The 17,206-nt window shown below is 42.6% G+C and overlaps 1 protein-coding gene across 5 annotated transcripts in view; it reads right to left on the minus strand.

Moving 5' to 3' along the window:
• LOC122175933 (CREB binding protein) overlaps positions 1-17,206 on the minus strand; it is a 76,799-nt gene that overhangs the window by 33,570 nt on the left and 26,023 nt on the right. For all 5 annotated transcript variants that reach the window (XM_042863978.1, XM_042863977.1, XM_042863976.1 and 2 more), the window contains 7 exons: positions 11,254-11,503; positions 10,631-10,744; positions 4,227-4,469; positions 3,519-3,618; positions 2,897-3,043; positions 2,334-2,451; positions 4-196 (listed from right to left, as the gene is read on the minus strand). In XM_042863978.1, the coding sequence (XP_042719912.1) occupies positions 4-196; positions 2,334-2,451; positions 2,897-3,043; positions 3,519-3,618; positions 4,227-4,469; positions 10,631-10,744; positions 11,254-11,503 (1,165 nt within the window). The remainder of the gene's footprint in view (positions 1-3; positions 197-2,333; positions 2,452-2,896; positions 3,044-3,518; positions 3,619-4,226; positions 4,470-10,630; positions 10,745-11,253; positions 11,504-17,206) is intronic.

Genomic DNA, 17,206 nt, shown 5'->3' on the forward strand with positions numbered 1-17,206 from the left:
TACTGGGAGGCCTCACAGGCTGTGCCTGGCCCATGGCAGCAGCCACCTGTGGGATGCCAGGGGGCTGAGGTCCTGGTGTCTGTAAGGCTGGCTGCGTTCCCAAGATCCCTTGTTTATGCAGACGAGACCTCCGCTTCTCTTCGAGCTCCTTTTGTATCTTGTAGATTTTTTCTGCTAATAAGTGATAATATTCATCCTAAAAAAGAAAAATAGCACTCGACGTCAAGTACTAGAAAGCAGTGACAGAAACCATGCAAGTCTACCTGAATAGTCAGCTGATTTGTTTTTGTTTCAGTTTTTAATGCACAAACCTGCCAAGGTGAACAGGAACTACTTTCAGAATTGTCAAATCAAGACAGTCTCATCCCTGCTTTAACCCAGATAAGCAAAACCAAGCTCCCAGGAAACACTTAGGAGACTCGGCTTCATGACTATTCACTGCACCTACTTTGTGCAGATTAGCAGACAAAGGAGGAGACTACAGGGCCTCTGTTGCTTGTAGAAAGCAAGATTCAGTTTCTACATGTTAATGATTTTTAAACAATATTTTCCTAACAAGCATTTCCACTAATGCACAGACAAAACAAAAAGATGTCCCTGGAAACACAGTTATGCAAAACAAACTTCTGGAGATAGGTGTTAAGGACAGATCAGTTCTTAAATAAAGATGGGAACTGCTTTTCCTAAAGGGTCTCATTACCGACAGGCATTGCAGGGAATAAGCAAAACCAAACAAAACCTCAGAGGAATGGAGAAAAATCAGTGAAAAATAATCCTCAGGCACAGACAGCTAAGCACTACATCTGCACAAGACAAAAAAGAAATCCATTTTACTGAATCTACCCTGACAACAGATCAAATAAGGCACTCACGCTGCACAGCAAGGGAGACAATTTTGCCTGCCAGCAATTGCTGGACACATCTGCCAAGCGTGAGATCACACACCTGTTAAAGGCAAAAATAATGCCACAAAGCCCTGAGAGCACATTTATTCTGTGGGACACCCCTGCCTGTGAACCCAGTGTTACACGGAGCCAAGGCTCAGCAATGTATTTGTCTCAGAATTGTTTTATCCGTATCAAACTGAACTAGAATTGGTTATTACAGCAGGATCCAGCTCACTTCAGAAAATCAGGATGAGATGAGTACCCCTCATGAGCCTTGTTAAGAAAGCCCAGCCTGCTGTCCACTCTAAGAGCACAAGGAGCCCCTTTTTCTGCTTGAACGCTTCACCTTCCTACTTGTGCATTTAAGACTGTGCTACTTTCATATCACAAAGACTCCTGGAAAGGGATGTATTTACAGGGAGCACATATTAGTATGCAGTTTGACACCTTATACTGACCCATTTTTCAATGTCAAAGCAAAACTAATGCTCCTCAAGAAGAAAGATCGAATTCCCCATGCAATCACGCAGAATGTCTTAACTATTCCCTTCTTCCAAATTCACTGCTTTGGAGCCAAGTTAAATAAGTTCCCATAAAGGAGTCTTGTGCCAACAAGGCTCTGACAGCTGTTCTACGTGATGAAGAGAAGATACTTCTGGGTATGTGCCTCTCATCTAATGACAATACCCCAGCATTCTAAACAGGTAAGATTTCACTAGCTATCAGTACAGCACTACTGTTTTTACCTGATGAAAACTTTCAGGGAGTGGTTCCTTTAAGGTGGCAAAACTGCACTGACATAAAGAAATACTATGTTCACTGTGAACCAACAGGGTTTTGTTTTCTGAGTAATACAGATTTGAGCTGACACCTCACTGGAGACAAAGAATTCATGAACAGGTAATTCTGACCTGTTTCCCATGCACAGGACAAACACAGGCAAACTGATCTCTTATTCTGTTAGCTGAAACTGCTAGTTGTCTTCGCCAAATCACACTCAATGCTGCTGAGTAGCAGAGAAATTATTACAACACTGTAGGTAAAAGGTAAGCAGCTTAACATGACTGTGTCCTAGACAAAAGCTCCAACGGTAAAGAGGCATCAGAACTCTTATCTACAGAGACTTCCACAAAATGGAACGTCAGCAAGGGAGGCATCAAGAACTGTAAGCTGTGCTCAAGTTTTCTTGTGCATCAGTCAGACTTTCAGGGGAATGGAAAATGGCCAGCACAACGTTGTTTTCACAGACCTGCAGGAGGTGAATTAGTTTGGAGTGACATTAATCAGAGAGCAAGGTGCCACACAAACACTGCCACAGACAGAAAGCATGACTCCACTCATCAACACAACGGTGAAATTATTTTCTGTGGGTTTCCTTATGCTTCTAAGATTGGCAATACAACAGCCCTTGAACACATTCTGGATACCCAGACTGAAGCAACCTACCCTACTGTTGGCAGATTCATACATATCTCCTTCAACTTTCCTTGCATAAGCCACCAAGTTCTCCATGCGGCGATCCTTCAGTGCTGCCGGATCCGGAGTGGGGAAGATGGCTTGGACACTACAAGAGATGAGAGAGAATAAGAATTCCTCACAGAAAAACTGGTAATTCTATACAGCTTTATAACCTTCACTCAGCACGTTCCCTTATACATCAGAGATGTAAAAATGTATCAAAACTGGTTAAAATAGAATCTATGTTGTATTATTCCCCACAAGTTTAAAGCAAATCCAGTGATAAAAGAATGCGAGGTTTGATAATCTGGAATCTAAATACTTCTGTTTATTACAGCAGAACAAATTTACTAGCCATATAAACTACTTCATCCCTTAATGAGCAAGGAGAATGAACCAAGGAGGAGAGTTAAAGACAGTGGCTCACTATCAATGGCACAGTGTCAAGAGCACGACTACTTCCATTAACAACTTCCCAGCTAGGAGAACTGCAATACTGAAATTACTTAAAAATATTCAGGAAAAAATCCGTGGTCTCAGTGAATACTTACAGTTTATGCACTAAATGATTGCGCAGGTCCTGAGTGACATGTTCATGCCATGCTTTCCTTACCCCGGTGCTAGAAGGAGGTGCAGCTGTTGGCATTGAGCTGAGGTTTCCAACATTGCCAGAATTTGTGCCATCATTCATGAGGGGGCTAAAGCAAAGAGAGGAATGGGCTGTTAAAGAATGCATGTCTCTGTAGTATGTCTGATGCAAAAGTAGTTTTTAATTGCTTTCACTTGTAGTTATTGCATCAAACACTCTGTAAGTAAAATACCGATAGCAACTCAACGAGCTACAAAGCATACAGCAGCAAAGCCCAGGAGCTTAAAAGACATGATAAAAATTCGTATCTGCTAAGGTATTTGTACATTTAAAAATACAACACATTCTTCCCTTCAGAATTTATTTAAAACCACTAAATGTTCTGGGGATCTCCTGGTGAACTCTTCTGGGGATCTCTAAAGTGGTAGATGTAGAACTGAAACATGAAAGAAGAGAGCAGCTATAGATGTGACTGATCACTTCAAGCAGCAATGCAATTAGTTTCTAAAGCACGCTCTTTATTTACATTCATAAAGCATGAAAATAAATATTTAAGTGAGCAAGAGTGAAAACGTGTGCATTACTTATTTGTCCCAAGGGATGTTGGAAGAGCAGTTTCAGAAATTAGACTAGCTTGCTGGTCTGTTGTTATTCCTCCTGTGGGAAGGTTCATCTGGTTGGCTCCTTTGAGACAAAATCAAACGTCATTCGTACCTGGTTCACCATTTTGACATCAGCACAAAACTACATTTAACAGACAACTGGTTAGCCAAATAAATAGTGTGCCAAATAGGCACTTTTATGTTAGTTCCCACTGTGGTGCATATGCACAGCTACTGCGTATGCTAATTTCAGTTTGAACATCTTCTCCTAGAAAACAACTAGTCTATGAACATTTAAGTCATAACCTTTAAATATTAGTTCTAGAGGGCAGAACGATGATAATAACAACTAAGTTCCTGAAAGAAGCTAGCATTTGTGATCGTCTGCTAGAGCAAATAACAAACAAAAATTCTGACAGAATTCTATCTAATCACCTTAAACAGCAAAAAGCTGTGGACTGTACTTCAGAAGGAACTTAATCCACTACCATTTGGCAGAAGGAATGCATACAAAGCTTTCTAATATTCAGACATAAATGAATGTTAGTGTTTAAATAGTATAATTTTTAAGTTGCTAATCAGCATTAACAGAAAGTCACCACTCCGCTCCTGTGAAATACAATTCATCCTAAAAAATCCACAGTTTGGTTTATTTAAACGCCTTCGTTTCTTGGTATTTTTTCCACCTACCCAATGCATTAATGGTCCTCATTTGCTGGTGAGCCTGAGGCTGTGCTGGCTGTTGGCCTTGTACCTGGGGCTGCAACTGTGTCTGAGGCTGGTTGCCATATGGGAGTCCAAGAGCAGCATAGGCTCGTTGCATGGAGCTGGGGTCAATCGGATTAGGATTACTTAGCGATGGATTATTCTGCTGGCCTGTTCCAACTGAACCAATGGAATTCTGCATTCCACCAGCTGGAGACCCTAAGAGGGCTATAAAAAGAATAATAGAAAATTGAAACATCAGCGAGGACCATCAAAAACATGATCCCATGAATCAGCAGAATACATGCAGTTACATGCTATATATTTTTGTTCCAAAGGCCTGAATGACGCCTGAGATGCCAAGAGGGAAACTGACTCTGAATCCACAGGACAGAAATTACCAAAGCAACTGATGCACGCAGTCTAAAGAAGTGCTGTAAGTTTTAGGAGACAAGCCCATAATTACCATAATACACATGAAGCACAGACTCTAAGGTGAAGTTGAATAGCCTACTTGGAAGGGTAGACTGAAGAAAAAAAATCCTCTACTACTTTCCTTCTAACCAATTCTATTTTAGGTCAAAATATTTGGCACCAGAAGAGAGATCCTGAATTAAGGATCAGCACATTGGACACAAAGCTAGTATTGAACACCTGCTGGTAGGAATTTTCACTCTCAACAATCATTGGATGAATTGGCTGAAGGATGAAGAAGTTAGTCTATAACCAAAAGTTTTTCAGAGTGACAAAAAGCCCTGGTACGTTTCAGACCGTAGTTACAGAATCTAAATCAATGTGGAGAGTCAAAGCCTGCTGCAGGTTTTGGTAAGCAACTTCTGTCATAGTATTCAGGTACTCAGTCATCTGTACGACCAGCACAACCAACTGACTACTCTCACCACAACGATGTATGAAAGAGCCATTTTCCACCTTAGACAGGAAATTGAAACTACAAGGAAAAGCAGTTTAATACTAAAGCAGAACTGAACAAATATCTGTATTCCAGCCCCACTCCAGCTGCCATTCCAAGCAGTATTGTGTTTCTCTGGAGGGTCCTTCATTCTGGAGACATTGCACAGTGGTAACTGGGGCTCTGGTAAAGGAAAACATACTTCATGTTTTCCCCCTCAAGTAATTAAGGATGTAATACATGCAACAAATTGTGATCCAAACATAGCAACAATTAGAGCTTTTAATACAGCAACAACTGAAGCACCGAGAGGCACGTGGTTAGGGAAAAAAAAGAAGTAAATCAGGAAAACAGACCTGAGACATTAACTGCACCCTAGGCTTTCTTAAATCCTTACCACTATGGAAACAGAGAATCACTGGAAAGGACACACACACTTCCATCTTCTGCCCGAGAGAGAAAAAAGGCAAAAATATAACAACACCACAACTGCCACACGTATCACAGATCCACGGTTTGCCCTCTCCAGATGGGAATTCAATTCCATCACCTTCCTAAGAAACACAGATAGGCAGTGACCCCCTCTCTGCCCTCGGTCCCACAGACCCTCAGTGAGGGCAGAGGGGAGACTCCAGCTCTTCAGACAAACGTTCCTGACGAAGGAGCACAGTGCAGCACTTCGAAAGGGCATTCTGCCAGGAAATCCTGCACCTCCCCAGGATTCCTCCATCTCTGAAATCCTCAAAATGCACAAGATGTTTAAGAGACTCACGCCACCTAAGATGCCTTTGCTCTAGCGTAAGCCAACAAACAGGAAGTCCCAAAGAGGTTAAACCACACACTGCTTGTGGCACTTCGGAACTCCAGAGGCTTCGGAGGCTGCTGTGACTGCAGAGGACCAATTTGGGACCTAACGAATGAGATTGTAAAGAAAAGCAGAAGAAAGGATGGTATTTCTTGAGAAAGCTATGACAAAAACCCACGTGCTTTCAGTGCTGGTTGTAAATCCAAGGCCCATCTCCACAGATGTGGCACAGTGACCACAGGTGAAGCTTAAGTTTGCGAGCAGGAAGAAGGCATCCAGTCACCGCACTGAGGTCAGCCAAGTGCCTCCCCCCTCCTCGTGCTGTTTCATGAGATTAAAAAACAGAACAAAAAAAGTTTTCTTGGAAAACTGATACCACCTAAAGAAAGACGTCCTGGCAACCTGACAGACATCCACGTTGTGGGAGACGAGCACAGGCAGCACACAATTTGAAACAGTGGTGATTTGCAAGAAGTTCCATGAGTGTGCATGTACCTACTGAAGCATGCAAAACTCCCAACACTCAGTAAACAGCCAAATGTTGCTCCTGTGCTTCAAACTGGAAGAGCTTCTTACAGGACAGCCTGTGTTCTTCCAGCTGCTGGTACACTTATAATGCTGAGATGAGGGCTCTGACTGCCTGAGGTCAGAGCTTCTGTCTTTTATAGCTCAATTGCAAAATGTATTAAGTCTTTTCACAACAGAAGGAATCTGATTTTCAATATGTTTTCTTTATTTTCACTGCCTTTTTTTTTTTTTTTTTATAAATATATATATGAATGCATGACATCATCTCAATCTGTCCAACAAGATGGAGGAAGACAGTATTAAATTCCACACTGGACAGATCAAGTGTAAATGCAGTCCTCTGTGACCTATGCCAGAGGAAATCGAGCCAATTAAAATAAATACAAAGAGTAAAACAGACAGGAGTTATCAAATTAGCTTACTTACTACACAGAGCAATGTCTACTGTGATTTTTCATTAACTGATGCTTCAGACCTTGCTAAGTTCAAGACAACTCCATTCACACTCAAACACTTTACAGACAACCAAGCTTCTGTTACAAACTCCCATGTTCATGGACCTTAGCACTGGAGGTGCAGACAAGCAGAAGTGAAGCAGCAGTTGCTGAAGCCTCCTTGGGCATTTGCATTAGGATGTAATCTAAACGACCAAGCACTCCTGCCTGGAGGATTCCTGCATCAGTGTGCAAAGGGGATAACACTACCTTAATGTAACTAATGCATGTTTTCTAGAGGCAGCATCCCATCCCACACTGACAAATTTTAAATTCAGAATCCAAATGCCATTCTAACTATGAATGTCCAGCACTTCCCTAACCTGGCCATCTCACCAAAGGGAAAACGTCAATAAATTTGTGATGTCTGCTCTAAAATGTTTGTTTTACTTCCATGTTCTGGAATTAAAACTCATTCAGTGCTGAAGTGCTCTGTCCTGCAGCTTCGCACTCTCATCATTGTAGCCCTTCTTAGAGGCTGGAGCAAAGCCTCTGCTGGGAACCTTGATTCACCTCAGCCTGTCCTGCACCCAAAATGAAGCAGGTGTACACAATGTAAGCATACATGACTGCTGGACTGAAGGTTGTTTCATGAATCAAATCCTGGGTGAATAAAGAGGACATGTGCAACCTAAAGTATCAGCATTACGTTTTATCAACGATGCCATTGAAACTTTTTTTAAGTTAAGCATTAAACCAAAAGCCTTCACATTATATTGCCATTAGTCAACAGATGGAACTTCAATGAATAACTTCTAGCTGGTAGGTCACCATTCCACATGATTTCCAGCATTACAGGTTGGGAGAAGAGGGCTGAAATGGCCATTTTGTTTGCAGAACTTGTAGTTACTGACACTAGGACTCGAGCAAACTGCATTTAACCCCCAGTTTCCACAGGAAACAGTGAACAAGCTGCTGCTCATCACCTCTCAGCAGACGTGCTTCCCTAATACCTTCCTTCTCCTCCACAGGTCAGCTCCTGGATATCTGACATCCACAACTTCCTTTTTTTGTCCATGCTCCATAACTTCCTCCCTCAGCCCTGTAATACTGAATTCCTTTTCCCCCATCCCATTCCTCTTCCATCTTCATCCCTCAGTCCATATCTTCTGAGTTTCAGGCCCTGCATGCTCTAAAATGGCGTTTTCAGATGATCGGTCATCTCTCATTTACTCTCTTAATTAACCTCTTTCCATCCTCCTTATATTTTTCTCCATGTTCAATAATGCCTCATTAATGCTCCAATAATAAAGAAGTACTTCTGGTCAAAACCAATCCTCCAAACCCCAAACACCTGTACCAAATTTCAGGTCATTACTTGCAAACACAGCAGCCTTTAGCCTGTTCCAAAGAAAAGCTTGAATTTAGCATATGCAAAAAATATATATAAAAATAAAAAAGTTATTCTGCAGTTTCTCCTTAGACCCTACCAGACAGATACACGGCACACGTGAAAAGTGCCATTAGGAACAGGAAAAACATTTCCAACTTGTCTTTTGCACTGCAGCTCATAATGGCACAAATGTGCCTTGAAAGAATCTGACATGGAGTGGAGTGAGACACCTCTAAAGGAACAGCTCTGTTCTAACAAACTGCAGATCAGCAGCAGGCATAATGTTCCCAGCTTATTCTGCCATACGTAGATCCCTCTCTCTTCTCTCAATTCGTAGATGCTGTAATTATTTGTTCCTAAGAGAACACCCATTCTCTTCAGTTCTTACACTAACATAACTTAGGTTTCACCTGGTCAAGCAGAGCATTTTCAAATGCACCTGTTAATGTAAATTACTTAAACTTCCTTGGATGTCTCAGAAGTGTTACACCTCATAGCACAATTAAACCAGCAGTTTCAGCATTCATCTTTAGCCTTCAAACAACCCATGAGGTCTCACAGGTATGACTGACACAACTCAGGGTGACAACACTTGCACACTGAACAGCACAGATTCACGCCAAGTGCTGTTGGATTATCAACTACTTGAACAGAGGCAGATTTTGTATGTATTTTCTCCTGCCTACAACAGGAGCAGCAAAGACTGTATTTATTTATCCACTGTAACTCTACTGCAGTCAAAACACGACACGTTCTATTACATCTCACAACCGAGTTACCTTTAAAGGACTGCTTTTTGATTAAATTGCCAACTCTTTTGCTAGGTTCTGTGAATGATGTAAAAGCAAACACTACCCAAAACAGTTTTCTACTGAAGCCTGTATTAAAACAAAACAAAAAAAAACAACAAAAACACCAATCAACAACAGAACAACACAAACAATTCTACTGTGTTTGATAATAACTGTGCTGCCTGGGTATGTTATGCACAGACTGTGCCATACTGGAAAGCAAAGCTCTTTTTCAGAGACCAAACATAACAAATCAGGTGCAACAAATTGGTTTTCACACACAAGAAATATTTTGTTTGTGAAGAAGTGGTAAAACAAAAACAAAATCCTTACTTCCAAAGCAGCTCTATGACTTAATTTTTTTAAAAAATTAATATTTTTGGAGGGGAAAAACTCCTGGAATTACAACGACAGCATCTTCACTGGTTAATGTGGACAGACTTAACAGCTGTTCTCCCCTTTGCCTTCATCTCACCAAACCTAACAGCTCTTCTCCATCCTCCAAGGTTTATTAGCTTTCCTCACTGTAGCCTCCACCTAAATGGAAATTAGCAGAGTACTTCCAATACAAATCTAATGTACAAGCTGCACAAGTCCTTCAGCTATTCCCCACTTCTTAACCCTTGTTTAAATAGCCTTAGGGTGCAACACTACTTAGACTTCTAAAACTGCTGCATCTCTGCAGTCAGATGTTCTACCTCAGCACAGTTCAAAAGGAATCTACCAGCCTAAGTTCAGTATTTTCTGTTTCAGAGCAAGAGGGAAGAAACACCCTAGGAACTGACTGTCCCTAAACACCAGTAACAGCTAAGCCATAATGAAAAATAGGCATGGGCAAAAACATGATGGTTTGCAGACTAGTCAATACCAACGTCACGTAAGCTCACCAATTAGCATCTTAATTGACCTTATCCTTTTCCTGTGTAAGAATACAGTTCTACAAACATTTTTAATTACTGTTAAATCAACACAGTGATATTCAGAGAGCTAGAGCACCTCTCCTATGAAGAAAGGTTGAGGGAACTGGGCTTGTTTAGTTCGGAGAAGAGAAGGTTCTGGGGAAACCTCATTGTGACTTTCCAATATTTGAAGGGAACATATAAACAGGAGGGGGAATGATTGTTTACGTGAGTGCATAGCGATAGGACAAAGAGGAATGGATTTAAATTGAGATGGGACATTTAGGTTGGATATTAGGAGGAAGTTTTTCCCCCAGAGGGTGGTGATGCACAGGAACAGGCTGCCCAAGGAGGCTGTGGATGCTCCATCCCTGCAGGCATTCAAGGCCAGGCTGGATGTGGCTCTGGGCAGCCTGGGCTGCTGGTTGGTGACCTGCACACAGCAGGGGATTGGAACTGGATGAGCGCTGTGCTCCTCTGCAACCCAGGGCATTCTGTGATTCTATGATTTAAGTTATTTCTGGCAGCATGAAAAAAAAAAAAAAAGTAACTTCATTTATTCTTATACTGCACACGTGACTAACTCCATTTTAACAGTATAACTTCACTGTGACAGAACAACTACTCACGCTGTTGGTTTCTCTTGTCACTGGCATTTTTCAAGGGAAGGCACACAGGACAGTCGTGCCGAGTACAATTCTTCCAGTGGGAGATGATTTGTCTCGAAGAAGCACAATGAGCAACTGCGACAAGGAAAGCAGTAAGATTAAGGTCACTTCCTAGATAACTGGTTTGAATAAACTCTTCTTTTTCAGAGCCATTCTACTTCCTCTTCTACAAGCAATTATTTAAATACAACTAAACACAGCTAAATGCAACTAAGCATTTTTGAAACTCACAACAATGTCATAACAAGTGTGGGAAGCAAGTGCTAACATTTAAGACATTCTATATGACTGAGTTATAGGCAATTCCATGTGAATATTGCATCCTCTTTATACAAAGAAGACGAAAGACCCTCAAGCCTACTATTGGTGATATCTTACTTCTGGAAGGCAAATACTGCATTCTGTTCTAAACAGAAAAACGCAGAGATCAGGAATTGAAACCAGGGTAAAGGTAATGAAAAAGGGAGTTGTGTAATTAAGAACTAGTTATTCCAACTCATCTGCGTTGAGCACAGGGGTCTTCTTGAGAAAAGAGAAACACTGCTGACAGCTGCCCAAGGAACAGCAGTTTCGTCAGCCCTCACCTTGACAGGCCTTCCCAGCCTGGCAGTGCGTCATGTGGTTGAGGACATTCTTCATGGTTCGGCAGTGTGGCAGGGCACAGGCTCGCACCTCTCCGTTGGCCTGCTCACGCCTCTGACATTTGTGGGCATGAAGCAGCAAAACCAACTGCTGCTGGATCAGTTTGCGCTTCTCCGGGTCTGCTGTGGGCCCAGTTGCCATGGCCTGCGTTGGTACAATCCCCACTTGCTGCACTTGACTTTGCATCTGGGACTAAGAAAAAAAAGTCAGCTTAGCATCAGGTCTCCAAATCTTAATTCTGACCTTCATCTTCTATAGTAATTTGAGCATCACAAGACTGCCCTTACATGACAGGCTCCAAGGATTATCACAGCGTTCTGCGGCATTCTCAAGTATTTGGTATTCTCATTTCAGAACAACAGAAATACGTTGAGGAATTCTTCTGTTAAAACATCTGCATTCAATATTTTAATTAAAAAGCCAACTACGAGTCTTCCATTTATTAGATAGATTGTAACTGCAACAGGTAGGAGCTCCTGTATCGTGTTTTACTATTATTGGCAGTACAAACACAGTATTAGACACTTCAACCCCAGTTTACTCTACGTGAAAGAGGTCAATAGAAGAAGACCACAACATTTACATGACTGTCTCTATATGGTACAGTGACAAACAGTGGATTTTCCAAGCCTAAATTAGCATTTCTGCTCTACACAAACGAGCACTGACATTCCTTTCATAGCAAAAATGTCCAAGGTTACGTGCATACAGTTCACCTCCAGGAAGGGTCAACTAAATCTGGACTGCATTACGCCTACCCAAGTGCTCTTGAGTTTACTACGGAGCAATGCTAGGTTGTGTCAGCTCTTAGACTCTGCTGCTTTCTATATCTAGCATCCATTCCTCACAGCCACACTTCTGCAGCAATGCTCACGTCCTGCCTGACAGATCCAGCACACACACACTCAGATCTTAAGCCCACGACACGGCTCCTAAAGGACTGGCAATGCTTCCTCGACACGTCCTTCCTTCAGCACACACTTGGGAGTTTCTAAATTACCTACCTTCTGACGGACAACAGATGCAGAAACCCTATCTTTAGGATGTTCTTATCCCAGAGATTATTGCACTACACTGAACCCACTCACCTGCAACAGCTTCACTAGGAGCAGCAGATATGACAGAAATGCTTAAACCTTTACGACTCAGAGCCTGAGTTAATCTCATGGATAAAGACAGAACTACACCAAGGAACACCTTGATTACATGTTGTTACCAGAATAATATGTTTTAAAATCAGGTTACCAGAAAAAAAACTTCAATTCCCAAGCTACCTAAGAAAAGCTGCTGTTTAAAACACACAAGTACAAAATAACTACAGGATTACACTGAGAAGGCAGCAGGTGAAACACTCCAGCACTTTCTACACAGCTACTGACCAAAGCCTGCTTCCTACCAGAGAAATCAGCCTTACATGACAGAACATGCTGTTAGCAGCCCTCCTACTTCTGACCTTTGAGAAACACTTTTCTGGTAGGACTCCCCGGAAAATACAGTAAGAAAAAAAAAAAAGAGGCTGAGGCAAAGCAATCTGCTGACGCTCCTGGGGCACGCAGATCTAATTGTTAAGCCTTCAGTTTCTGCTGTGAACAAATGCATGTGAGCAGACAGGTTTTGCTGAAACAGTCTGTAGGTCACAAATAGGAAATAATTAGTTCAGCCAATCTGCAGAAAAATACGAGACCGTGCCAAAGAAAATCCTGTTGGAAGTGATGTTTTCATCCCAGTCGAAGAATTGTTTCCCTAGCCAAAATCCAACTTCTGTTACAGCTCTACCAGCTAACAGGCACCATCACTGCTTTGTCAGCACCAACACAACGCCCAGAGCCAAAGGGGTTTTCTGAGCAGAGAAGAACAAGCAATCTTGATCAAGCTGAGAACGTCTGCAGATAGGAACAACCACAGAACACGGAGTACTACTGAAACTCAACAGGGTTATGTCAGTCACTATTTCAACCCTGTTGAGTCCTACACTGCAAATACCGTGATTACTTTACCATCTCACTTCCAATGCACGGCTGCTTGAGCAAGTTGGTCTCTTCCCTTTTGCCTTTCAAGAACAGCAATCTGCAGGACCAGTGCAAAATGGGAGATGCCAGGAAGTTACCCCCAAGGGACACAGACCCTGCAGAACAAGCAGGAGCCTTCACACTGTTCACCCAAATAACAAACACCCCTCTTGACCAAGCAGGAAATTCAGGCGCTGCTGCTCCTGCAGTGCTTCAGCTCTCAGATGTGCAGGCAGGAGAGAGTTTTGTTTCTCTTGCCACCTTGCTGATCTCCACCATAAGTCAAACATATCAGTAACTGAAAATCTGCCAACAGCCTCTGACTGACAAAAGCTTTGTTGACCAGATTTCTAGAAACACAGTAATGTGACCCTTCTGTAGCATACAGTAATGATTAAAACCATTTAAAATTATGGAAGCTCTACATCCATTCTGCGAGATAGCACTGCCCCAAGCCTGCCCCAAGGAGCAGAAACAGCCTGTGCTTCTGGGTAGTGCAGGCACACAGGTATCTCATGTTCACAGATGTGGAAGAATGGAAAGTGCCCTGGCAGCCTCACCAAGATGACCACTAACCCTCTGAGTTTTGGTAAGCTTGTATTCAAAAGCATCAACACCCTTTCTTGATATCAAGCACCAGCTACTACCCCTCTGAGAAAAGCCAGCACTGATTTCAGTAGCACTGGCAACCTCTCAACAGGTAAACAGCTTCACTCATAAGTCAGTGTCTGTCAGTCACACTTTCATATAGCATTGAATTTTTACAATAGACTTCCATAAATTCTTCTTATACACGTGCTCTACCCTTCTCCCTAATAACTACTAGAAAACTACTTCCCACAATCACTCTATTAGACTAAATTCTGCATTAAAAAAAAGTCTGTTAGTTCTTTAAGACAGGTTTGTGATCAAAGTGAGTCCAGAGTGAGATGATAAAGGAGGTGCAGTCACAGCATATGCCCATTTGGATTAACACAATTTGCTCTGCAGACCTTTCACTGCCCTAACCAGAAGACACCAGCAAATCAGTTAGCACTTCATAGTTGGGAATCTCTCAGTCTGTTGATATCCAGGGCTAAGAAAAGGTGGTTATTTACCATTCACAAAAGCTTTGTTACATGCCATCCACATGTGCATTCTATCAATTAAGCCTTTAAAAACACCAAGCCTCACAGTGTCTGCAGGAAGCAAGGCTGCGTTCCACCTCTGCTCACGTGTCACAGAGACAAAGGCAAAGCATACCTGAAAGAGAACCTGAACCAAACACAGCCTCACAAAGTAGTTGTCTTCTCTGGTGGGAGATCAGCTTTGGTGGCACGTCGGCCTGCCAACAGACCGAACCTGAGAGCCTGCAATGCAGCTTGCAAGTGAGAAGAGAGGCAGGATGCCACTTCTTAGCTCCCACACCCAAAGCCGACACGATGCACCCTAATATGATCAATGTGTTTGGAATCCAATACTTCTTTCTCTATTTTAACAGCTTTAGCAGTGCTGTGGCTGGAGGCAGGGCTTTCATGTCAAGAGTAAAGAACAAGATTTCCATCTTTCAACTTTACACCAGCCAACTTCCACCTCTGAAGCTGGTACTGGGGAATGAGCCTTTTAAGACCTCATAGTAGCCACAGAAACGAGAAGGCTCCTACAGTCCTGCCACAGAAGGAACCTGAACAGTTTGTCCTCAGTGGCTTTTAACCCCCGAAAGAGTTTTCTTCCAAAAGCAGGAAGTACCTCACTGTTATGCAGTTGAGTGTGCTGGGAATCAATGTCTGTCATATGGGTTCACTTTTGGAGTTTTATTTCCTTGTCCCTGCAAGCTGTTTGAAGAGCAAATGGCAAGAAGTGCACATCAAATACGTGTTTCAAAGCAACAAAAAAGGAAAAAAAACACACACAAAAATTTGCAAAGTCCAGCTCTTACAGCCAGGCAGTGACCTGAACAAGATTTTAAGAAAGATTTATACAGGCTTCACTGGGTGATAAAACAAACTGAGGAGTGATTAATATTACACCCTCAAGTAGCAAGTCCATGGACAGCAGATGAAAGAGAAGTCATTAAGTGAAGGAAAGCTACGTTCATCAAAGTTCTGATCACCTCATCAGGTGGAACAGCACAGGGGTGGCACTGGATGTTCTCCGCCATGCTTCTCCTCCTCTTCAGCTCTTTGTCAGCCAGGCATTGTACCTACAGATGGTACAAGAGCTAGGAGGTCCCATAGCTCCACTTGTGTTAATTAAACCTGGCTTTGGAGTCTAAAAGCTTTCTTCCTCTATTTAGCAGGCCCACAGCAAGACAGCTATTACACCCTCATCCCCATCTTCACTAAAGATCCTTGTTTTTCTCTCCTCTGATCAAAACGATTAACAAAGAAATCCAAAGGACACAAAAAGAAACAGAACTGAGAACTCAACCCAACATTCAAGGCATGCAGCCCAATAAGAGATCAGGAAAAAAAGAGCAACAGAAGACAAGCTGCTCAAATTCTAAGTAGAGCGAACTGAGGATACATTATTTTGTTAGCTTTCAAAAAGTAATATTCTCTCAACTCCATCTGCTGGTCAGGAGGGTAACGGTAAAACCACGCTGGTGGCAGCCAAACTTCATCCACTGCACCCCTAACCCTCAACAAAACACCGGATTCACTGTGATGACCACGAGGAAGCTGCCCATCCCCATCCCTGGAATACACCATGCTGCACACACTGCAGAACTGCAGCCAATTCGATGGGAGAGCCCAGCGGGGCTCCCCTCACTGACTGTGTGCCCCAGAGCTCGAGCACCCTGCAAACAGCAGGCTGTACCAAGTGCAGGCACGGCTCACCTCCTCCATCCAGAAAGCCTGCATCGCCTCACTGCAGCCAAGTATGGCCAAGCCGGTATCAAACAAGTTAGTTACACAATCTCCATTTGTTGTTTTCTTTGGAAATGAGCCATCTGCTCAAGCCTTCAAGCTGCACATCCTGTAAGGAGCCTGAGCGTTCCTCCAGCAGCCTGACAGAGCAGTAACTACAGCTGCCCACTCCAGGAAGCTTCCAAAAGTCAGAAACATGCAATGAAAATGTAAGTTGGGAGTTTTGGAACTTCAGGAGCTATCCTATAATTTATTTTTTTTTGTCCCTTACCTGGTAAAATGGGCCATCAATTCAGTAAAAAAAATCCAGGCAATCAGCCCATAAGAAAAACTGACACAATCCCAGATCCACTACTATACTGTTTGGCCCCACAGCCAAGAAAACAAAAAACAAGAACACCCAATCCACCCTGCTGGCACTGAATATGAATACCTTAAAGCTGACCTCTTAATCATTTTAATACCGTAAGGTTTGTTACTTCTTTCCTAATTAAAGAGATTATACCAAATGTGCTTCTCAGGGCCCAGAGTAAGGCCACAGAGCAAAGCTTCACCATTCCTTAACTCCTCTCTCTGATTCACACGCTCTTGTTGGTAATCAAACTGTTTAATGCCTGCTGGAATCTGGTTTCTCAACCCAGACACGCCATATATAACCAGTGGTTTCATTCACATGGGATTGTTTCTCACACAGGATATTATTGTGGGGGCCCTTTAAGATAAGGGCAGCACAGGGAGCTGGTTGGCAAGATAACACGGTTCCTGTCAATTAAGAAAAACTGGAGGTCCTTTAAACAGAAGTGACATAGCAAGGGGATTGCAGCGAGAAGATGGGGTGCTGCACCGCTCCTACCGTATGCTGAATAACACAACGGCCCTTGGAAGGAACAGCATATGGCCATGTGTGCACCATGACCAAACAGTTACACTGCTGCCAAGGAAAGGTTAAATTTTAACGTGTCTGGCATTTATTTGTTTTAAATTCTTGGCTTTACAATAAAACATTCAGATGGAAACTTCTGGTATTTTAAGCTGAA

This window comes from Lagopus leucura, unplaced genomic scaffold (genome assembly GCF_019238085.1).
Source record: "Lagopus leucura isolate 7727_CA_CO unplaced genomic scaffold, USGS_WTPT01 Super-Scaffold_760, whole genome shotgun sequence".
NCBI lineage: Eukaryota > Metazoa > Chordata > Aves > Galliformes > Phasianidae > Lagopus > Lagopus leucura.